At 45.1% G+C, this 25,017-nt stretch overlaps 1 protein-coding gene across 1 annotated transcript in view; it reads right to left on the reverse strand.

The window, feature by feature from the left end:
- The window catches only part of TMA16 (translation machinery associated 16 homolog), a 31,700-nt gene extending 7,535 nt beyond the window's left edge, over nucleotides 1-24,165 (reverse strand). Inside the window, exons 1-5 of the mRNA XM_055144866.1 lie at nucleotides 24,064-24,165; nucleotides 16,911-17,023; nucleotides 7,627-7,664; nucleotides 3,710-3,794; nucleotides 1,923-2,071 (exon numbers count right to left, since the gene is read on the reverse strand). Of these exons, the coding sequence (XP_055000841.1) occupies nucleotides 1,923-2,071; nucleotides 3,710-3,794; nucleotides 7,627-7,664; nucleotides 16,911-17,023; nucleotides 24,064-24,066 (388 nt within the window). The 5' untranslated portion in view covers nucleotides 24,067-24,165. The remainder of the gene's footprint in view (nucleotides 1-1,922; nucleotides 2,072-3,709; nucleotides 3,795-7,626; nucleotides 7,665-16,910; nucleotides 17,024-24,063) is intronic.
- Between the last annotated feature and the right edge of the window lie 852 nt (nucleotides 24,166-25,017).

Below are 25,017 nucleotides of genomic sequence, written 5' to 3' on the forward strand. Positions count from 1 at the left end.
GCTGATCAACTGTTGATTTTCAAATTAAAAAGCACATCAAAGGAACGATGAAGAGGATCTGCCATCCACTTCAGAGCTTCGGACACGAGCGCGGCGTCACTGCCTGCTGCACGCTTTCTGAGTGTAATTTAAGTGCCTGACATTAAGCCTTTGATGGCTGATGCGCTCATTTCAAACCCCGCTATTTTGACTAAACATGCTGCTAGCTGTATGCTAGAGCTGCTGGCACACCACCCAGCGAAGCAAGACACCAGGCTGCCAAGCACCCAGAAGGCTCCCCTTCAGAAAGCCCGGGGTGACCTAGGTCAGGGAGCACCTGGGAGAACTTCATTTCCATTCCTCAGCCCCAGAGTCACGCTATTATGTTTCTAATGAGCCAAGAGAAGGAAGCCTTCAAGCCCTGGGGACCTTGGGCCTGAATACAGACAGAGCAGCAGGCCCCGTGTCTAGCTCAGTCCGTGACCTTGCCACACGGTCTGCAGGCAGGCTGAGTCCAAGGCCTTCTGAGTAATAAATCGTGTGTGTCGCCAAGCCCGGGATGCCTGTTGCTAGGGTCTGTTCTGCAATCCTAACAACCACCAGACCACTCCAATCACAATACCGGCTCTGGTCAAGGAAAGGTCTTGCGGGCTTCCCGCAGCAGCTGGTCTGGGCCCCAGTTAAATGAGGACCCTGTAAATTGCCGGGGCTGGTCATTATGGTCAACACAGGCTATTTCCTCTAGGATCTCAGACCTAGTGTTCTTATTAAAATTTCAAGCTTTTATTATGCTATTAAACTAGGTACTTTTCAAGCAAATCTACTTAACATAAATGCCTCCAGGGACCAGAGAAGGAAGGTGAATGAACAAAGGTTCCCGATTAGGGCAAGCTTGAGAATATATGCTAAATTCCAAGAGAAAGAACTGGCATCAAGCTTTCCAGTTGCAGGGTGACCAGGCCACCAGAGGCTGTTCTGTTCTGCTTTGGGACATACCCAGCATTGCTCAGAGATACCCAGACTCCACACGCAGAGATCACTGAGGGCAGGGCCCAGGGACCCTACGGAGTTGACGGCAAGGAGAGCACCCGACCTGCTCTACTGTCTCTCCAGCCTCCCATCTGATATTTTTTTCAAAAAGCCAGAAGTCCACGTTTCCCATAGGACATCGCCAGACTTTGTCAGGACTGACAGTGAATCAAGTGAAACCATCTGTGGGCCACTCACGGGCTTGGGCGGCCCCTTCTTTGGGTGAGAGCTTTCAAGCCTCAACTATTCTCTCCTTCTAAGCACTTCTGCTCAAATAGCAACGTCCTATCTTACAAACTGCAAAAGTTCCGAATAAGCTGGGAAAAAAACGGTTCCATTTCTATTGCTTCTCAGAGACTAGTGACAAGTGGAGCTCAGACGACACTGTCGATTACAAAACCAAGGCCCAGAGAGACGGTGCAGGGTCTACGGCACTTGCCTGGCACCCAAATGCCTTGCCGTGGTTCAGTCCCCAGCATCACAGAAAGCTCCCCGCAAATACCACCAGGAACGAGCACAAAGTCAGCAGTAAGACCTGAGCACCGCTGAGTGTAGCCTGAAACCAAAGTAAATAAGTAGATAGATAAATAGAACTTCAGAAGAGCGACAAAGATGACAGGGTCATGGTACCTCCTTTACAGAAACAGGTAGAGTCAGAGAAGGGCAAGCAAAATCCATGATGTGCCATTACAAAGCGGAAAATGTTACTGCCATAGCACAGAGAGAGGAAACACTGAGTTTGGGAGGTGCGGGGGGAAAATAAATACGTTTAAAAATGGTTTCGTGTATTTAACCAGTGGAAGAAAATCCAACAAAATTAAACTCTTGAAATGAAATGTCCATCTGACATTGCTACGTAATTTTGGAGGAAAAGAAAGAAAAAGCGCCAGAGAAACCAAGGAGAGTGAACCGACCCAGGCCGTAGCCTTCATACTGCTGCCGCTCCCGCTCCATCGTCTGCTTGATGACTGTCTCCCGGGAGCAGTGGCGTCGGCCCTGCCGGTCCTTGATGCTGTTGTGCAGTTCGATCTGCTCCAGCTCGCTGCTGAAGCGGTTCAAATACCTGAAAGAGAAGAAGATGCTTTGTGTTAGCGTGTCTGGACGTTTGGAGAATATGATTTCATTTCAAACACAATCCCCACCCTTCTCCCATCCTTCAAAGTTTCTTACTTCTCCAAGTTCAAGTTCTCAGCAGCAACTCGGATAACTCAACCCTTTCCAAAGTGCAGGGACCGAGCCAGTGAGCTGTGTCTGTCAAATCTAGACGCTCACATTCTCTTGCCTCTTAGCTGTTTCTATTTGCAAGTCCCCTAGACCCCAGTTTCTTAATGGGCTGAGGCTTGTGCCACAATTTATGTTAAGCCACATCCAAGGATGACCCAATGGTGGGACACATGTCTCAACATGTGACCACGCATGGGGCCACATCACTAAATGCCATGGGCATTTTAAGATGAATTTATGATTTATAGTAAGTCAATGTTTGATTTTACATACTACGGTCATGTAAAAATTTGGGGGCAAAAAGGTCACAAGTGGAAAAGTTTAAACTTCCCAGCTTAAGACTGAGGCCTCGGTCTTGTCATATTAATACCTGTGGGCGCAGGACTCAGCTCAGAGCACTTGCTTTTGCACGTGTGAGTCACTGAGTTTGATCCCTGCAACCACATACAGAAAAAAGGACCAAAAAGGCCTGCACTCATCTTCACTCCTGCCCTACCCGCCTCCCACTCACCCCACTCCATCTCTCTGGCTCCCCAGCACAGGAAATAACCTGACTTTTCATGCAGCTGCCCCAGTGAGGAATGGAGACTCCTCCTTGCCTTTTCTCTCCCTTGTACGCCAAGTTGAGGTTCTCATGAAAGATCTATTCTTAGTATCTCTGACGTTTGTCCCTTCTCTCCAGACACTGGTACCAACCAAGGAGAAGCCATCATCATTTCCTGCCTGGCTGCTTCACCACCTCCTCAAAATATTCTCTGGGTCAAAGCCATGCTCTGTTCACTGTTCTCAGCCTCGCAAGTATAATCTCCTGCAGCGCTGGCTATAAAAGACTCTGATGGCTCCCAGTGGCCCTGGACAGCATCCAAACTCAACCTGACAGCTGCAGTACTGATTTATTTTTTTTAAATAAGCTGGCTGTCCCTGAACAGACCTGCAACAATTCCCTGCTTTAATCTGTTGTTCTGGGCATATAAATGTCTGGCACAGAGAAGGGAGAGATAATTCAGGGCCAAAGACGCTTGCTTTGCCTGTGGCCGACTCTACTTCAGTTCCCAGCGCTGCCAGGGAGTGACCCCGCACAGAGCCCAGAAGTGGTCTGAGCACTGCTCTGTGCTTCCCGATACACGCACCACCCAATAAATCCCTGGCAGATAATATGCTGCTCTCACCTCTGGACCTTTGCAATATTGCTCTCTCTGTCTAGAGGCTCTTCAAAACATCTCTCTCCATCTGCTTCCTCTATGCTTCTGGTGTCCGCTTTAATGAGATTTCTCCAGGAAGTCTTTCTTTATTCCCAGAAACTAGATTCACAACCACTCTTAGGCACACAAGGGTCATGAACCCCCTCAAGTGACTTGGCTGTATCATAAGTGCAAAGCCCTTTGGAGAGCAGAGCGCATTTTCTCCACTATGAAATCAGAACAGAACACTAACGCTTGCACGGGACCCTGGCTCCAGAAAGACCCCAGTGTTTTACCTTTCAATTAATTCACATGCATCTTTCCTTGAATAGCCAGCTTTGTGAGGATCCAGATGACTTTGAAACCACTGAAGTTTTTCACCTACAACAACAAACACCGAATGAATTTAACACCAAAAATTTAGGCAAAGCGGTATTCATCCTATGGTTCAACATCGGTGTGTTTGAAACGGCATCAAAATTTATTTCAATGTTAAATCTAAACTGTAAGCGCAAATCTTATTAGGCCAGTCTACCGGAGCTAAACTGCCACACTTTCATTTGGGGAGGACGGGGGTGGGGGGGCCTGTGCTTTTCTGGACATATGTCTTAACTAATATAGAGGCAAAGGTTTGGTGTTTTGAACCTCTGAACACCACCAGATGCCCCCTCAAAAATTAACTCAAGGAGCCGAAGAGAGAGCACAGTGGGTAGGGCGCCAGTCCCACACGAGGCCCACCCAGGTTCCATCCCTACATCACACACAGCTATGTCCCACAGGCTCAGAAGTGATTCCCGAGCACAGATTGTAGGGGTGACCCCTGAGCATCCTCGGGTGTGCTCCTCCTCCCCAAAAAGTGTTATTCAATGTGTGCCAGTCTCGTGGTGTGAGATGTATCTCACTGTTGTTTTGATTTGCATCTCCCTGATGACGAGTGAGGTGGAGCATTTTTTCATGTGCCTTTGGGCCATTTGTATTTCTTTTTTGAGGAAACTTCTGTTCATTTCTTCTCCCCATTTTTTTGATGGGGTTGGTTTCTGCTTATACAATTCTACAAGTATCTTGTATATCCTGGATATTAATCCCTTATCAGATGGGTATTGGGTAAATATTCTTTCCCATTCTGTGGGCTCTTTCTGTATTTTGGTCAGTTTCTTTTGAAGTGCAGATGGAGAGTATCATGTTAAGTGAAATGAGTCAGAAAGAGAGGGACAGACATAGAGGGACTACATTCATTTGTGGAGTGTAGGGTAGCATTACATGAGGCTGACACCCAAGAATGGTAAAAACAAGGGCCAGGGGGATTGCCCCATAGCTGGAAGACTGCTTCATGAGCGGAGGGGAGAAAGCAGATGGAATAGAAAAGGGATCATTAAGAAAATAATGGCTGGAGGAACCAGTTGGGATTAAGAGATGCGTGCCGAACTTAAACCCACCTCCCCCACGTGTGCTTCCCTTTGGACCCTGCTGCGGAGCGAGCATGATGGAAGAGCCCAAGGAAGCGCTCTTGGACTCCAAACAGCCCACTGAACTAATTCCGGCATGGGACCAGAGACCCCACGGTGCGCTGAAACAGTGGGAGCCGGGCATCCCCCAATTCTTTTAACCTCTCTCTCTCTCCACACCTCCCCCCTGAGCACAGCGCAGGATCCGCGGTTTTCCTGAGCGCAAAATGGAGACGCCGAGCCTCTCTCTAGGCTTCTCCATCTTATGAGCACCATAAAAGGGTAAAAGTTTGTAGTGATGTTATTTCTGGTTGTACTTTTCCTGGACTTTATACAGAAACCCAAAACCGCGCGGCCGCTGTCGCGGCCGCGCGACCTAATGTCATCTTAGCATCAGCAATATGTAATATGTCCCTTTTTAATGGGTCGGACTTTTGTGGGAGATCCTAACAAGAATAGTAAGTCTGTTGCTGAAATATTGAAGGCAATCAAAGTGGTAGCCATCTCTCTAGACTGAACTAAGCTATATCCCCACGCCGGCTGAGAAGAAATATCCTTCTTTCTCGGGAAGAAACGCGGCGTGGTGTCAAACATAGTGTGATGTCCATTAAGTAAACAGACCTGGTGGCGTGGGAATGGGATATAAGGGGAAAAATTATGTACATGGAACAGTGGGACGCTGGTGGAATCTCGAGCCGGAGCCGATACCAGCGCAAGCCCTTCGGTTCCAGAAACTGCTTGCAGAAACTCTACTAGTCTATCAACTAAGCCAGAGCCCCACGCCTGCCGATGACGGGAAATAACCATCCTTTTCGGGTTTTTTTTCCCTTGTCAGGCAGCGTGGCGATTACCAAACAGGCGTGAACTCGGTGGCGCGGGGCAAGGGGGAAAAAGAAAAGTTATGTAACAAACAGCGGGACTTAATATCTCTATATTCTTAGCAGTGGAGAACTATCAAATGCCTCCTTGGCAATAGGACTGCTTTCCTTTTTTGGGGGAAACCCCAACAATGGTAGTGAGTTGTGTGTTGAAACATGGAATGTAATCGAGATAAGGCATAAACGAAGTGGAACTTATCATGTACAAGGGTGGGGACTGGGGAGGTGGGAGGGGGTGGCAGGTATACTGGGGGGGTTGGTGATGGGAGATGGGCACTGGTGAAGGGAAGGGTGTTTGAGAATTGTATAACCGACATAATCCTGAGAACTATGTAACCCTCCACATGGTGATTCAATAAAATTAATCAATAAAAAAAAAAAAAAAAAAAAAAAAAAAGAGATGCGTGCCGAAAGTAGGTAATGGACCAAACATGATGACCTCTCAGTGTCTGTGTTGCAAGCTATAATGCCCAAAAGTAGAGAGAGCGTATGGGGAATATTGTCTGCCTTAGAGGCAGGGGGAAGATGGGAAAGGGGGAGTATACCTGGGATATTGGTGGTGGGGAATATGCACTGGTGGAGGGATGGGTGCTTGATCATTGTGAGTTTGTAACCCAAATATGAAAGCTTGTAACTATCTCACAGTGATTCAATAAAATTAAAAAATAATAATAAAATTAAATTTTAAAAAAAGTGTTATTCAAGATAATAAAATAAAAATTTGATTAGCTTAATGATAGGAGCAGTATTTGCTGGAATCCCCTTATAAGATTAGTACTATTCATACCATTATTATCATCATTTACATATGAGAGAAGTGATTCACTTCTCCAGTTGCTCAGAGTTGGTAACTTTGTAATGAATACAAGGTCTCCAACATATGAAGGAGTGCTGAATTCAATATGAAAAAGCAAACAGATTTCATCCATATGAAGAATTCTAACCAGTCAGTGAGTAAATTAGCACTTTCTCTTATTTCTCAATATTATATACCACAAATTGGACCACAAATATCAGGTTATTACTGATAACCTGCTTAAAAGTACTGTGTATTACTTAATGAAGCATTTGATAGGGTTTAAATGCCTTTAATTTTGTTATAGTCTATTTACGATTTTGGAATCTCAGATTTATCAGCAAATCTTTACTAAAACAAAATTGACAAAAATAAAAAACATTATCAGCTAATATTCAGTGAGAGGATGAAAGTATCCGTATCATTTACTGTGAACTGCTAATTCCCAAATACTGAGGCCATAATCATCTACAACTCTACTGGTTAGAGAGGTAAAATTCAAACTTCAGAGAATAATGTTGCATATGTTATAATTAAGCAGTTTGGAAAAATGAGACAGTAACATTCTTAAAACTTAATGACCGATTTTATTTTGCTTTCATCGGTCTAGTAAAGACAATTCATTTGAGAGGGGAGGCTGAGGGATGGGGACACTGGTGTGACGCTGGAACACCGTGTGCATGACACGCAACCGTTATCAGTATTGCAGATCCTGACGCTGAGCCTAAAAATATTCTTTATTCTTGGTCCTGGGGTCACACCCAGCAGTGCTCAAGGGCTACTCATAGCTCTGTGCTTAGTGGTCGTTCCTGGAGTGTTTGGAGGACCACTGGCGGTGCTGGGAACAGAATCTGCACTAGTCAACATGCAAAACAACAGTGTTACCCACATTATTATCTCCCTGTTCCCTAAAATTAAAAAAAAAATTTAACTAAAAAAATGGAAGAAAATTCACTTGAATAAAAAACAGTACTTCACTAGAAGATCCTTCCCCCCAACCCCACCCAAAAGAAAGTAAAACGCATAGGGGATAAAAACAAGCATAGGACAGAAACGCACCATATTCTCACCAGAATTTCAAGTAAGCTACTCACCAAGGAGACTGAGGCGTAACGCCTTTTCATTCTTCAACCTTAGAAGAAAAGGTATGTGTTAGAAAATTTTAAAGCAACTTTTAAAAACTCTGTTCTAAACAACAAAAACTATCTGAGGAGACTTAATTTAAAAAAAATTATTTACATTTGAAAAAAATTTGAAAAGAATTATAAAAAACCTAACACTTATTCTCAAAAAAAGTTCAAATAATCTGTATCTTCTACTGATGTCTAAACAATAATTAAAACAGAAGAGACTTCTGGCTAGCTACTTTTTGCTATGCCTCTTGCTAGTAAGAACATTAAAAAAAACTATGTTGCCCTACCAGCCAGATCAGATCTACCCTAGCACTTTAAAACAACTGAAAATTGACATATATACACATATACACACAAGGCTCAACCCTTAACATATTAGTAATTTCCTATAGAAGGGTTTAATGGCCCCTGGGTGAAATACAACAATCTTCACACACTCTCCTCCAAGGAAAGTTTTTTGGAGCATTTTCAGCGGTTTATTCAAAACAAACAATACAAAAATAAATTATTTCAGTTCTGCTTTGGGGCAGGGGTTGGGGTTCAGGATGGAAACATCAAAAATATGGTGGTGGGGAGGTATAATGGTAATGGGATTGGTGTTGGAATATTAAATGTATTCAAATATTGTGAACTACTTTATAAAAATAAATAATTTTTTAAAAATACTGAAAATCTGAAGAAATAAGATGAAGCCCCTCCCCCCTTCGGGAACTACAAACATCTGCTCACTTCTGTATATCTACAGAAATATAGCTGTAGAGAAAAATGAAGATCTGAACAAATTCAATGTAATTTGCTCACTGGATTCAAAGACTTTGTCTCCTAATCAGTGAAAGCGGCACTGCACCGAGAAATGAGCAAGAAATGAGTCACTGTCACTGTCACCGTCATCTCGTGGCTCATCGATTTGTTTGAGCGGGCACCAGTAACAACTCTCATTGGGAGACTTCCTGCTACTGTTTCTGGCATATCGAATACACCACAGGTGGCTTGCCAGGCTCTGCCGTGGGGGCGCGATACTCTCGGTAGCTTGCCGGGCTCTCCGAGAGGGGTGGAGGAATCGAACACGGGTCGGCCACGAGAAAGGCAAACGCCCAACCGCTGTGCTATCGCTCCAGCCCCAGGAATGAATATAAAGCATTATAAAAAATAGTTTAACAGAATTAAATAAAATACACCTGAGTACATTTTTCATCAAATCAAAGACCTACAAATCACCAGTAAGCATATAAAAAGATATTGAACATTTGGGAGGGGCCAGAGAGACAGGATAGCAAGCAGGGCTTCATCCTTAGCACATGGCCGGTCTGAGTTTATTTCCCAGCACCACACATGGCCTACCCTGCACCCCAGCACTGCCAGGAGTTACCCCTGAGCACAGAGCCAGGAGCAAGCCTGAGCAAAATTGGGTATGGCCCAAAAATAAACAAAACAAAATATTTAACATTTTTAGACAACAAAATCCAAAAATTAAAACCACACTGGGAAACTACAATATGCCTAATGACTAATTAAAAAAAAAAAAAAAAACTTGATTAGTACCTGGGGCCGGAGAGACCGCAAAGTGGGTAAGGCGCCTGCCCTGCAAGAGTCTACCCCAGTGCCTTCCTTCACTCCGTATTAGTCCCTAGAGCACCGCCAGGAATAAGTTCTGACCACTGCCAGGCATGCCCCACCCCCAATCCACAACTTATAGTACAATATGCCTAAGTGACATAACTCTTAAAATCTGTGGTGAAAGTATAAAATGATAGTCCCACTTTGGTTAAAGCAGTTTCTTATTTGTTAATACGACACACCCACCATCTAGAACCAGCAATTCTTATAAACTTAATTTTTTATGAGAAACGTTTTTGCTCCAGGCTCTTAAACTGAGCATGATTTCCTATGCAGCAACAGAAAACTAAAGTCATTTTGGTTTGGGGGCCACACCCAATGGTGTAGGGTGGAGGGGGCCAGAGGTTATTATTAAATCCATGCTTGTGCATTGCTCCCCAGCAGTGCTCGGGGAATTACGCAGAGATGGGGATCAAATCTGGACATGCAAAGTCTGTGCTCAATCCACTGACACAGCTCTCTGGGCCCTGCTGTTCTTTCTAGAAGTGCAAAGGCACACAGGTTCAAGTTCAGAACCGGTGGTCATTTTTGTTCTCTTGCTTAATGTTGTCCCAACGGCCCAAGTAACGGTTAACTGTTGAAAAAACGCAGTTCGGCATTTCTGTCTTGTAGGAACTATTGGTCCAGTACAGGAAGTTGAACTCAATTTCAAAATGCTATTCATGACCATGATACCATTTAAATTAAATCTGACTCAATAATCACTAATGCTGCTTCTCAAAGAAAACCATTTCCAAGAAATCAGACATTCACGAATTCAACACAAATCTGCCTCATATAATAGGTGAGATGTTACTAACACCATGTATTTCTCTACTTCTGGGCCCATGACTGTTACAATGGCGACATTTTAAAATGAGAAAAGAAGAAAGCGCCATCTGCTTGGAACATAGCCAGAGGAAGAAAAGCAGGAGATCCTTAAACTTAACACGATTGAAACAGAGCTATAGTCAAAAACCCAGAACTTTCTTAGGAGAAACTATAAACTACATGATTTATCCTCTGATAATTTTTCTGTAAGTTTCCTTCTATCAGCCAATCCACAAAATTCTATATGCATTTGACAATACAAAAGCATTCTAAGATCCCCAGTGCCACAGGGTCCCCCCGCAATCCCCACTGCAAACACCCCCAAGCACAGGACCGGGAGTAGCCCCAAGCAGCAGCAGTGTAACCCACAAAACCCCTCACCCACTCCAAAGTTCTAAGATGACCATAGCAAGTGAAAGAACTGAATTATATTCTAAAGCAAGATTTCCTTAGTCCACACACAACACTGGCCACAACCTAGCAAGCTAACAAATAGTAAGTAACTGAGTAAGTGTCCTTTCCCATTTTTGTAGGGGGCGGTGGGCAGGCAGGTGTCCTTTCCTTTAAAAGAACAAAAGAACTTAGTTTAATGTTAGTTCTAAGACTTTCAATAAAGTAAGCTTTGCCTCAGCTTACTTTACTCCTGGTGAAAATGTTTAGCAAAAGCAATCCCCAGATACCAGCTCTTCATGGAGAACAGTTTTTACTTATGTGATTATCTTTAATCAAGGGTTCTCCTTTATTTTATTTTTTAAAATTTTTATTTTGAGTCACTGTGACACAGAGCATTACAAAATCGTTCATGATTGTGTATTCATTACACAATGTTCCAACACCCATCCCTCCAGCAGTGTAATTTCCCAGCACCAGTGTCCCTAGTCCTGCCCCCCCCACCCCTACCCCCAGCCTGCCTCTTTGGCAGGTACCTCTCATCTCTCTCAAAATCTTGCCTTTAAACAATGATAACACCTATCTGAAAAAAGTATTAAGTAAATAATAACAAAGTCAATGTCCCCAGAGTGCGGCCCCCGAACCAGCAACGACAGGATTACCATCACCCAGAAACATCTGAAACTACAAAAACTGGGCCCCATGTAGGCCTTGGGAATATACAAGTCCTGGGCTGGAAGCCAGCAAACACACCCTCCAGGTACATCCCATAAACCCAAGAGTCCAGAGAATACCGCGATAGGTGGGGAGCAGAATCTGCAATACCATAGTAGTATATATCACATAAAAATAAACAGCAAAATTCACGAATGGGGTACAGAGATAAAGTCTGAACATTTACTGGTTTGAGTCAGTACTTCTATCACAGCACTGCAGCACTGTCGGCCCGTTGTTCATCGATTTGCTTGAGCAGGCACCAGTAATGTCTCCACTGTGAGACTTGTTACGTACTTACTTCTATCATAACCCTTTTAAATGAACAAAACAAAAAACCCACTAAGAAGGAATGGTTAACGGCCCTATCAAGGTACCTGACTATTCTAGGAAACCTTGGGCCAAACCATTTGGAAAAAGCTACCCTTTAATATGACTTCAGGTGTTGGGCAAGGAATCAATATAGAATAACTAAGGTGTCATTTATATCAGCTCATCAGCAATTAGTGTTAGATTAGGAAATTAATATTCCTAATTTCCTAATCTAACATTAATTAGAAAGAGAGGCTTTCTAACAATTGTAAAATACAAGGGCAAATTGCATTTCCTCGTAGAACTTCATTCTAAGTTGCTCTCCAGTTGTTTCTACAGTTCCCGAGGATACTCGCGGGCTACAGGTAGAGAGAAGGGTGGCGAATTATCCAACACAGCCAACTTACCAGAGAGGGAAGTGTAAAAACAGGATGAGAAGAAAATAAGAGGCTTCCATGCGTATTTTATACACCTAAGAAGAAATTTCTGGGCCAGAGCAATAGGCTAGCAGGAAGGCATGTGCTTTGCATGCAACCAAGCAAAGGGGCCCCAAGCCTCCACAGCGCCACTCGGGGAAGCCCCCCATAAAAGGAAACTCCCCACGCGGGTCACGTAGAGAATGCAGACCAACTTCCAGAATAGCAAAAGGTGGACCGGCCCCAAAGAGCTGCTACTCCAGGAAAGATAAAATTAAGGAAACGTGCCCAAACTAACTTACGGAAGTATGAAAATGAACCCAAATCATGCAAGAACCCAAGGACCATTTACCCCAAACAGTGGCTCCCTCTCAGTAAGAACAGTGCTCTGTAGTGCTTGCATTTGCCCCGATCTCATCTGCCTTCCCCCGGCTCCGCAGTAGAGTCCTGGAAACCTACAAACTAGTGATTTCTAATAATTGTAGAAACCATCCTAAGCACTTAATAGCCTCCAAGCGTCCATCCCCAGGGAACTGTCTGATGTGAGCGGACAAGCAGCACCGGGATTCGCTATTCTCAGAGTTCATCTGCACTTACTCCATGTCATAGTTCTCTGAATGAGACTGACCCACACCCAGGCTATTTCAAAACCATACCAGAGACTGACCCTGGCAGCTAACACATCTAAAAAATAACGCATTAGAAAAAGGAAAAACTGGAGAATGGGGAGGTGCATAGAAGGCTCTGGAAAACCAGCTCCAGACTTCTGGAACTCTAGACCGCCACAGCACACTGTCTGTTCTCATGCAAGCGAAGGTCAGAGAAGGCGCTTTGTGAGGCTGGCAGGGGGAGGGGTCCAGTGACAGGAGAGGGTCTTGGAAGCCAGCACTATCGCTGCAGCCCCAAGAGAGTCTTCATTTCTCACCTCTTACAAATCTTGAGGCTTTGTACAGAGATATAAGATCTTTGGCTATAAGAAATGATATCCAAGCCTAGGCATAGCATAGACAAACTATGGAAAAATAAAAGCTTGTAATCATCAAAAGAAAAGTGGCTCATCAAATAATGAAATCCTCAATAAGATGGACCAGTGACTTCTCAGAGACAGCAGAAGTCAGAAGGCCGAGGCACGTGAACCAAGAACTCTAATGTTTCTTTCTTTGGGGGCAACATCCGGCTGTGCTCGGGTCTTACTCCCAGCTCTGTCCTCAGGGGTCACTTCTGGTGGTGTCCAGGGGACCATATGGAGTACTGGAGATTGACGCTGGGAGAGCCACATGCGAGGCAGGCATCTCGCTCATTGTACTGTCTCTTGGGCCCTGAATCAAGCACTTTATACCTAGCAAAGCTGTTCTTCAAAAATATTTAGGCAGTCCCAGGTCAACAAAACTGAGGGAATCTGTTGTTTTCAGGTCTGCCCTTAAAGAAATAAGAAAGGAGGCAGGACAGATAGTAAAGGGGTTAAGGCCTTATTGGCCCTGGTTCAATCCGTCACTGCATACACTGCCACCAAGCATAGAGAAACAACTAGCACTGTCTGTAGCACTGTCGTCCTGTTGTTCGTCGATTTGCTCGAGCGGGCACCAGTAACGTCTCCATTTTGGGACCTGTTACTGTTTTTGGCATATTGAATACGCCACGGGTAGCTTGCCAGGCTACCCGTACGGGCGGGATACTCTCAATAACTTTCCGGGCTCTCTGTAACAAACGGAGGAATTGAACCCGGGTCGGTGGCATGCAAGGCAAACACCCTACCCACTCTGCTATAACTGCTAGGTGTGGCCCAAAAATGGAAAAAAAAAAAAAGGAAAGAAAAAAAAGAAGAAAAATTGTCCTACTAGATGAAATAAAATAAGGAGCACCAGTAGAAAAATGTCATTACACAGGCAAATATAAGACAATACAGAGCCAGAGTCAGTCCAATAGATAAGGTACTCGCTCGCCTTAGAAGTACCTGATCCAGGGTAGATCTCTGGCACTACATATGGCCCCCCAAGCCCAACAGGAGTGATCCCAAGCAAAGCCAGGAGCAAGGCAGAGCACAGCTAGATGTGCCCCCACACCAGAAATAAATCAAACCAAAAAAAACACATGGATATATTAAACTTTCTTCTACCTTTTCTTCTAATTGACAAGGTAACTGCATAAAATGAATTATGACACTATACTTATAAGCATATGGTATATAGAAAGACAATGTATAAAGACATAATTTATATCATACTTTAAAAAAAAAAAACAACCTAGACTCCTAGGTATCAGTGTCACACTTTAACTGCTGAACTGTCCAAAACCAGACAGGTTTTTCTCTTTTCCTTTCGGTTTTGGAGCCACACACGAAAGTTCTCAGGAGCTACTCCCCGCTACATGCTCAGAGGTTACTCTTCCTGGTACTTAGCACACCATGCCATGTTGGGAATTGGATCCAGGCCAATTGCACATGAAGTGCTCACGTCCTCCAAGCCTTCGCCAAGAAGGAGATGGGTATTAAAGGGCATCAGACACCCAGATGTCCACACTCAGATAACCTGGTTTACAGAACTCGCTTCATTGAGCAGAAACATGGTTCTTTTCCTGCAGTGAAGGACATGGAGGCAGATTTCCACCCTCTTCCTGGGACGGAGAGCTTGCACTGCTCACACCCCTGTCAGCACCATTCGCACCTCAGCTCTTCCTTTAGATCACAGAGCTCCCGCCTGCACAGCGTGACGTCCAAGCCTGAGAATGTCTAGAAATTTCTAGACTCAAAACTGAAGAGGACTCTCAAGACCTATTTTCTTTCTTAACGAAAACTCCCGATACTGGTTTGGGAGCCACTCCTGGCGATGCTCAGGGTACATTCCTGGCACTGCTCAGGATGCCAGGGTTCAAACTGGGATCCATGGCCAACAAATCAGGGAAATGTGGTGCCAGGGGTTAAACCACGGGTGGCCTCCTGCAAAGCAAGAGCTTTACCCCGTCTCTCTGGCCACAGGAAATAGCTTCCTGAAGTAAAAATTTTTATTTAAGTGCCTGGAATAGCACCGACACTGTATCCTAGTGTGAATTTTGCCCTTTCCACCCCCGACTGGGCCTACCTCCAGGTTCAATGGCACAGAAGGTAACCTTACATTTGTCCTTCAGAAGAGGTAACATGTTTGGAGGATCTTTGTTCTTTTGGTGTTTGGAATGACTAAGACCAGTTTAGAACTAGTCTTACTAGTAATTTTTTAAATTTTAATTTAAATTTTATTTAATTTTTTAATTTTATTTGCTGAATTATCTCAGCCAGTTGGATGTGGATCTGGGAAGACACACGGTGGAACCATCCATAGGATGGCCTTTGTCCCCAGTCATCTGGCCAGAATTGTTTCACACTTTTACTAGAATGAAAAAAGATCAGTCCTCGCTCAAGGACAACTTTTTTGCTTTTTAAAATCACAATGCCATCTGTAGGGTTATTATTTGTCACTGGTCTCATGTCTTAATAGGTGAAACTACAGAATCGGTGATACTAGTTCCCAAACTAGTTGCAAAAGAAGAGAAAAAATTCATTTTTCTCTTCCTCATTTTTTTCATTTACTAATTTCATTACTAATTTTGTTTACTAATTTTTTCATTTACTAATACTTCTGGTCCATAGAAACACCATAATACTTATTGAAGCCTCTCTCAAGACGTTTAATGTGAAGAACAGTGATGATGCAAACAAATATGGAAAACAGATTCAAGGGCACAGGTTCAAGGGAACATCATCAATTTCTCGGCATCCTTGAGCTTCCTGACGCTGCGCTGTGTGGGCCTTCAGAGAAGCCTTCCTCACACATGGCCCACACGCAATGACCCTAGAGCCACGGCCTCATGCATCAGTGCAGGACAGGGCCTGCCTACGGTGGGCTCCGGGGAGGCACTGCTGCCCCTCCAGCGCCCCACCAGCCCAGTGCTGGCTCCCGGTATTCACTTGCTCTACATTTACTTTGTTACTCCAATGGAACATCACCCCAACTTCTAATTCACTAAATAATTTATGCAGCGTTTGGGTTTGGGGGTCACACCGGGTGGTGCTTAAGGGTTTCCTCCTGCTCTGCACTCAGGGATCACTGCTGCTGGGCTAGGGGACCAGAGGATGCTGGGGACCAAATCCGGGTCAGCGGCTTATGCAACAAGTGCCTTACGCACTGTATTATCTCACCGGTCCTGATGCATGCAATTTTTTTTTCTTTTTGGGTCACACCTGGCGATGCACAGGGGTTACTCCTGGCTCTGCACTCAGGAATCACCCCTGGTAGTGCTCAGGGGACCATATGGGATGCTGGGAATCGAACCCGGGTCGGTCTCGTGCAAGGCAAACACCCTACCCACTGTGCTATCACGCCAGCCCCCTGATGCATGCATTTGTAAATCAAATTACTGTATCAGTTTTCAGTCCTCTTATTCATCAGTAGTAAATGACAGACTGATCACTAGCTTCTCTTAGAAACACAATTCTTCCAATTTCCTCCTCTGCGGTCTCACTTATTGGCTCCTCTTCCTCTAAGGAGTGCGCAAATGTCAGGACCAGAGCGACGACAGTACAGTGGGTAGGGCATTTGCCTTGCACGCGGCTGACCTGGGTTCGATTCCCAGCATCCCATAAAGTTGCCTGGGCACTGCCAGGAGTAATTTCTGAGTGCAGAGCCAAAGCTTGAGAATCGCCGCGTGTGATCCAAAAAGACCCCCCCCCCCCAAAAGAGTGTTCAAATGTAACTTCCTGAAGGTTTCATGTCAAACAGAACCTCTCCCTCACTCTCCATCCCATACTCAGTTTAAATTTTTGATGGCATTCCACATAAAGCATTTGAATGTGTGTATCTGCTCAAGGTTTTTAAGAGATCCTTCCCTGATCACTTCAGAACACAGATCCTACTGAACAGATGCTTATTGAAGGAAGGCAGGAAAGGATTATCAGGGAATAAAAAGCGTATACTGGGTTTTTCACAACGCATCAAACACGTAATGAACACTTACTTTTCTTTCTTTTCTTGCTTGTGGGCCGCTCTGGCCATTTGCGCTGCTTTTCTACTATACGGATGGACGACTTTTTTCTCCCGTCCAACATTATTTCCTTTTGGTATTTTAGGCTAGAATAGAGGAAAACATAGAACACACAAAGTCAGATACAAGTAACAATTGTCAAAAATTTTCTTTAGAAATGATGTTTATTTTTGGTTTCTGGGCCATATTGTGGTGCTGAGGTACTCAAGGATTGAATCCCGGTCAGCGGTGTGCAAAGCATGCACCGTACCAGCTGCATGATCTCCAGCCCTTGAAACCAATTTTCTGTTTTTGCTGGGGGCCACACCCAGCTATGCTCTGGGAATACCAGTAGTGGGTGTCCAGGGGCCATACATGGCGGTGGGGATTGAACCCGGGTTGGCTGCATGCAGGGAAAGTGCCCTACTTGCTGGACTGTCAGCTCTGGCTCATCCAGAAACCAATTTTTAAAAATCAGTAATAGAGAGGGTCGGAAAGATAATATAGCGTTAAGCCTTGCAATCTTCAGGTCACAGAAACACAGATGATACCCTGAGCACTGCTGGGACTCCTGAACACTGAGTCAGTAGTAAACCCCAAGCACTGCTGGATATGCTCCCCCCCCCAAAAAAAAAAAAAAACAGTAACAACAATTATTTATTTATTTTTGGTCACACCAGCGATGCTCAGGGGTTACTCCTGGCTCACACACTCAGGAACTACTCTTGGCGGTGCTCAGGGGTCCATATGGGATGCTGGAAACCGAACCTGGATTGGCCGTGTGCAAGGCAAATGCCCTACCCACTACGCTATTGTTCCAGCCCCAGCAACTGCTTTTTTTTTTTAAAGCAGCAAATGTAACTATTATGACCTACAAACACTAAGAATAATGAAATAAGCCAGACTTAATAATCTGACAATTTCCAGTTATGGTCATTGCATATATTCCAAAATACTTTCACTGAAAGGCAAAGGGTCTAGGAACTCAGCTGTTCAACTGGCCCATCCACCCAACAGGTAGAGAATGCAGTCTAGAAACACTGGCGGAAATGTGTGTTAAGAAATGCAGGTGATAGGAGCTGGAGTGATAGCACATCAGGTAGGGTGTTTGCCTTGCATGGGGCCAACCCGGGGTTCGATTCCCAGCATCCCATATGGTCCCCTGAGCACTACCAGGAGTAATTCCTGAGTGCATGAGCCAGGAGCAACACCTGTGCATCACCGGGTGTGACCCAAAAAGAAAAAAAAAAAAAGAAATGCAGGTGACTGGAAGAAACACAAGAGTTTGGCTGCAGAAATTACCCACTAAACAAACACTGGGCAATAAATCAAAGTTGGGCTCTCAGCATATTAGGAACATTGAGCATAACAGAAGCCACATCAAACTTAGCACAACTTTTTTTCCCCAAATAAAGTCACACCAACTCACATTTCACTCAATCCCCTACATTAGTCATGTTAGTTAATTTTCACTTTTCTTTTATTCACATATATAGTTCCTGTGTAGCTGGCATCTTCCCAGGAGAAAGCTCTGTGGGCATCTTTCTCACTGGACACTGGACCCCTGCGAGGGCCGAGGTCCTGCCTCCGGCTTCCAGTGAATCGTCCCACTCCCTGCCTGCTCCTGATAAGCACCTCCTGACTTCCAGGGGGAGGGAGAGGCTGCCCTGCGCGGAAACCATCTCATTTCCCAAGAAGAGTTTCAAGCTGAGGGTCAGAGCATGACTATGAACAATGAGTTGATTTATTTTGCTGCTTTTCCTAAAACATGGGCTTACTTCACTGATCTTTTCAAAGAACTAGTCTTTGTTTTATTAATACTTTTTTTTTTTGCTTTTTTTTTGGGGGGTCACACCCAGCAGTGCACAGGGGTTACTCCTGGCTCTGCACTCAGGAATTACCCCTGGCGGTGCTCAGGGGACCATATGGGATGCTGGGAATCAAATCCATGTCGACTGCATGCAAGGCAAACACCCTACCTGCTGCGTTATCACTCCAGCCCCATATTTTTTGTTTTATTGTTTAAACTTTTAATGTCTTTTTTTATATATATAAAAAAATGTTTCTTTGGTTGATTTTTTTTTCCCCCATTGGAGGGGGGCATAACTTTCTTTCCCACCATTACTGAACATTTCTGGTTAAATCCAGGCTTTTAGATTTGCCATTTAAAAAAAGGGGGGGGGGGGGAAACGGGTAAGAGTTCACAGATTACAAATATTATATATATACTATTATATATAACTACAACACCCAGAGCTACTTTCAGCCTGCCCTTTCTCCTCTCTAGGATGTCCTTGGATGGGACTTTCATCCGAGGAATGAAGAAAACCTTGTATCTTTCTAGATGAATCATTTACGCCTCTGCTCATTATCCCGAGACACCCACTCTGTACAGGCCGTTCTGTTACACCGGAAGGAAGGTCACAGGCCAGTGTGCACATTTCCGCTCTCTCCCTAGGACACAGATTTGGCTCTGATCTGGTCTTTGAAATGGTCACTGGATATAGACCCTCTGTCCTGCCGAACCCTACAATCTGGGTACTGGTACCTACTTTGCAGGTCAGAAAACAGCAGTAACACATTCTTTAGCTTGAAGATGAGCAAAATGGCTATTGCTTCACATCTGAGATTCCAGATCATCGAGGAGCTTTCTGGGGGCTGACAGCAATGTAAAGAACAACTTCCCCTGCTTTCTGTCCTCCTTCCAACTCTAAATCTCAACAGAGATTAATTCTGAGTTTCCTCTCATGTGGTGGCTCCTTGTGGCTTTCTCCACGAGCTGGAAGAAAGCATTCTGCTGTCACACGCTACACTCCCATTCTTAGGGGCTCACTTTTAAAGAAGCCCCAGTCAGGGGCCAGGTCATTCACCCAATGGGCTGAGAATATGCCTTGCATGTGGGAGGTCCAGGGTTCGATCCCCATACCACGTGGTCCCCAGAGCACTGCCAGGACTTACCCTTTCCCCCTCAAGCACAGAACTCCCAGTTATCCCTGAGCACCAGGTATGGTCCCCAGATAAGACGGGATGGGAGTGGCAAGTGTGGCAAGGTCCTCAGGGCCACTGTTACTGCCAACACTCTATTCACACAGGCTGCAACAGTGGGTTTGGAACCAGAGCCCCACCGGGGAGCTCTCCAAGGAGCAGTGCTGAAGTGAGCCTGGGGCAGTCACAGCCCAGGGGCCCGAGTGATGGTAGAGCAGGGCGCCTGTCTTAGACACGGTGAGATCCCCAAGGTTACACATGGCTCCCCAAGCCAGGACTGATCCTTGAGCACAGAGCTACAAGGAAGCTCTGCACACCGCTGGGTGTGGTCCCCAATCCAATAAATATTGGTTTTACTTTATTTAAATAAAGCAAAGGTGTGCTTTTAAAAAAGGAACCTTGAGCCCAAGGATAACCAAGTCCTTTGAAGTACTCTCTTCAGCAGCTAGTATACTAAAACTGAGACACCATAAGGGTAACAGAGCAATCCGAGAAGCATTCCATATTTAAAAAACTTAACTGAATACTTTGTAAAGGTCTGCAAAAATCTCCATAAAAATATAAGATGCACTTTGAAACTAGTGTTTTGAAACTAGAAGAACTTAGTAACTAAAGTTACATAGTTGTGCATCCATCTCTTTAGTATGTTCAAGTCTAAGAAACTCCCCTTTAAAACATTTAAAATGTCTTTAGAAGAAAAAGTAGCTGAGGGCCCAGAAGCACAGCAGTGTCCTCAGTACTTCAGAAGGTCTCAGTGAAAAGACCTCTAGGGCCAGGTTCAAAGATGATACAAAGAAACTTCACTCAACTACAGATCTTGATGCCTTGTAATGATTTATTCACAAAAAGGTTCCTCAGGGCACAGAGATATGCATAATAAAACCCATACATTTTAAACATTTTCAGTTTTCAATATACTCAAAATTTTTAGGAGCTTCAATAGAGGAAAACAGAAGTAAAACTCGACAGAATGTTAATCTAGTAAGTAGCCATTTAAGATCAAGATTCCTTAACTTCCGTTAGTTGGTAGTTCTCAAAAAAAAAATGATTATCTCAAAAAAAAATGATTATCTGATGATTCTTAGTACATTTACAGAAAATACAAATTTATGACCAAACAGAAATTAGTTTAAGTGGGGTTGGAGAGCTAGTACAGTGGGCAAGGCCTGGGCCCAGCACGAAGCTGACCATGATCTGATCCCCAGTACCCGAAATGGTCCCCTGGGCCCCATCAGGAGTAATACTTAAGCACAGAGGAGAAATGACCCCTGAGCCAAGTGTTGTCCATAAACAACACCATAAAAAAATGGGGATGAGGGGGTGGAAACAAAAGGAAAGTTGTATGTGTTTGCTAATATACACACATATATCTGACTGGACACCTGAGAAACTGATAAAGGTACAACCAGGTGACTTCCTCAAAGAAATACAACTGGCCAAAAGACACAGAAAAAAAATTACTCTGCATCATTAATCATCAGGGTGATACAAATCAAAACAACAATGAGATATCATCTCACACCAGACTGGCACACATCCAAAAGACCAAGAACAACCAGTGCTGGGACAGATGCAGGGAGCAAGGGACTCGCATTCACTGCTGTTGGGAATGTGGCCTGGCCTTTCTAGAAAACAATATGGCCATTCCTAAAATATCTAAGAATTGAGATTCCATTTGACCCAGCAACTCCACTTCCCAAAGACTCTAACACAAAATGGAGAAGACATTTGCAACCCTATATTCATTGCAGCACTATCCACAATAACCAAAATCTGAAAATATCCCAGGTGTCCAAGAATAGACATCCGATGAAGAAATACGGTACATAAACACAATGGACTATTACTTGGCTAAGATGCAACTTGCTGCTACATGGTGGAACATGGAATATACCCAAAAAAAGTGGGGGGGGGGACATGAGAACTGGTATTCAGTAGAAGATATGCCAGATGTGCCACTTGAGGAGAATGGGGATAGAATAGGGGAAGGGCAACATTTATGATGAAAGGAAGCTTTCAAGTAGGTGATGCTGAAAGAATGTTAGTTATGAATCCCCATCACAGAAGTACTGAGCCACAGTGCAAAAACGTATATATTTTAAAATGACCTCACATAGCAGCCAACCGGTCGGTGGGAGGGAAATGGGGTAGAAGGGCATTGGTGGAGGAAAGTGGACACTGCTGAAGAGCTGGCTGCTGAGGTACCGTATGACTGAAACCCAATCATAAATGACTTTGCTTTCACAGTGACCAAGTTCAAAAAAATATTTCTTCTAAGAGGCAAAAAATGACTAGAAATGTGACCTTCTCACAATCTTTTTGTGAGTAAATTATTACATGGAGTCAAATGCAACAGTTGAGGGGCCTGGAGAGATAGTCCAGCAGGTGAGGTGCTTGCCCTGCACGCAGGCAAGGCGGGTTCAATTCTGGTGTCCTGTATGGGACCCCAAGCACTGCCAGGAGTGATACCTGAGCAGAGTCAGGAGTAACCCATGAGCCTAGCTACTGTTAAGTTTCTTTGTATCATGAGTGAAAGACTAAGCAATACATTGCTGACTTTAAAGAAAGAGGAAGAGGTCATCCCAGGAATGTAAATAAAGCCTAATTTCCATTAATTGGGGGACAAAAGGACAGAGCTTCTTCGCTGGAAAAAGAGGCCGATTTTTGCTGTTTAGACTTGTTTCAGGGTTTACCCACAGGAATGCAAGAGAATCTGTCTTGCTGGATGCTAAAAAACTTGCAGTGATTTCTCACAAGAGTCATAAAAAATGACTAGACATTTTTAGATGTCCATTTTTAATAGTTTTGTTTTGAATAATCCACTGTTCCCCAAAAGGTCCGGTAAAATTTGCTTCTTCTGTTTAGTTCCTAATCTTCACGAGCAAGTTCTCACCCGCAGGTAAAATCTTTCAGAGTTATTAAGCTTACAGGCTGTAACACACAAAGGTAAGCCCCCCCCCCCCCCCCCAATTAAGCAAACAAACAAAAAACTACCAGTAAAAAACTTGAAGCAAACAAACAAAAAACTACCAGTAAAAAACTTGAAACTTAAAAAAAAAAAAAGTGCAAAACTAGAAGCAACCAAAATATCCTTGACATAGACCTTGTCACCGTTTTATGTTTTGGGTTTTACATCAAAAGCACACAGACCAAGGCAAAAAATAAAATGGGGGTTGGGAGAGAGAACTGCATTAAAAACTAGTAAAGCTAACGAAACATTAAAAACACAATTAGAAATGCTCACTCTGGACAAGAACTGAGTGTTGAAAGCAGGTAAAGGGATGTACATAACCTTCCAGTACGCTATTTGCAAGCCATGACAGCCAAAGCGGGGGAGGGGGAGGAAGGGTTCTGGTAAGTTCTGCTCAACCTCAACCCCTGCTCTCAGTTACCCGACACACGTGCGCTGCTAACCCCAACTCCTGCTCTCAACACACAGACACAAGAGCCGCCACTAGTGAGAAGATTCAAACAGGGGACTGGACTGCTGAACCCCAACTCCTGCCCTCAGTTACCCGACTCACACGTGGAGAGCAAACCCCAACTCCTGCTCTCAAGACACACAGTCACACGCGACACGCGAATACAGAAGTCTGCAACAGGGAGTCTGCTGAACCCCAACACCGGCTCTCAACACACACACACACACACACACACGCACGCCGCGATCACTGAGAAGTCTGCAACACACACACATAAACACATACATGCTGCGATCACTAAGAAGTCTGCAATGTGCACACACACATACACGCCGCCATCACTGAGAAGTCTGCAACACACACACCCAGGCCGCGATCACCTAGAAGTCTGCAACACACACACACACACACACACACACACACACACACACACACACACACCCGCGATCACTGAGAAGTCTGCAACACACACACACAGGCCGCGATCACCTAGAAGTCTGCAACACACACACACACACACACACACACACACACACACACACACACACACACACACACCCGCGATCAAGCTTGCAACGCGAAGCCGCGGGAGATGCAAGTGCGTCAGACCCCGCAGCTTCCCGAGTCCCGCACTGCGGCCCCGTCAACGCTCCGCCTCCTCCGGCCGGCGACACTCTCCATCCCGCCCCCTCCCTGCCGCCGCCACCGGGGGTCCTCCAGGGGAGCGGGAGGGAGCCCACCATGACGACGTCCTCCGCGCGATTAACCCACAGCAGCAGGCACCCGCCGGTCCCGGGGCGGCTCCGGGGCAGACCCACGTGCCGGGAAGAGCGGCCGGAAGGGGCGGGGCCGGTCCGTTCCCCGCCGGGATCCCCCTGGAAACCGAGCCCGCCCGTTTTCCGCCCGCGGCCTTCTGACCTGTTGGCGCTGTCCCCGCGGGCAGTCGCAGAGCTCGTGGGAGAGATGCTGAGCAAGTTCCGGGGACCGGAGACGATCTTGGCCCCCAGCGTGCTGCAAGACCCCGGACTTGAACCCCGATCGCTGACCGAGGACCAGCAGGCACTGATCTCAGGGCTCTCGGGCATCTGTTTTGGTGCAGAACTCCACACACAGAAAAGATTCTTCTCTTAGGCTCTCGTGCTTTGCAGAGGCTGACCCCCCCAGCCCCGGGAGAGGACTCCCGTTCTGGTGCTCCCAACAGCCCTGCCTTCCCTTCCCGTCGCTTGAGTGAAGCTTTTCTCTTCTGAGTCCGTTTCCTCGTCCTGTAAAGATTCCTTTACCTGAGCCTTGCTCTGTTTTCTTGTCACGATGTGTAACAGTTTTTGTTCCACTTTATTCTTGTTAAAAAAAAACAGAGACAGTATAGTGTCATTCAATTGCCTACTACGCATCAGGCTTGGGGGATACCCTGGCCGTTTCTCCGCTGTTGCCCACCTCATAGCTTCTTGGTACTGGTGAGGACCCCAGACCGTGACTGGACAATACATTGGTCAGTAGAGATCTCCTCAACCTAGTACCTTTCCCCTCATTACCTTAGTAAATCAAAAGCACATCCCTGCTGAGATTTCTCCACCACTTTCTGTAGATGCAGTGTGTTGGGGCTGGACTGAGCTACCAGGGCGAGCCCATGTATACTGTACCGTACTACGGACAGGAACATAGGGACCCATGAGAATGGGGCGAGACTTCTCGTG

The sequence above is a fragment of the Sorex araneus genome, chromosome 7 (assembly GCF_027595985.1).
Source record: "Sorex araneus isolate mSorAra2 chromosome 7, mSorAra2.pri, whole genome shotgun sequence".
Lineage (NCBI taxonomy): Eukaryota > Metazoa > Chordata > Mammalia > Eulipotyphla > Soricidae > Sorex > Sorex araneus.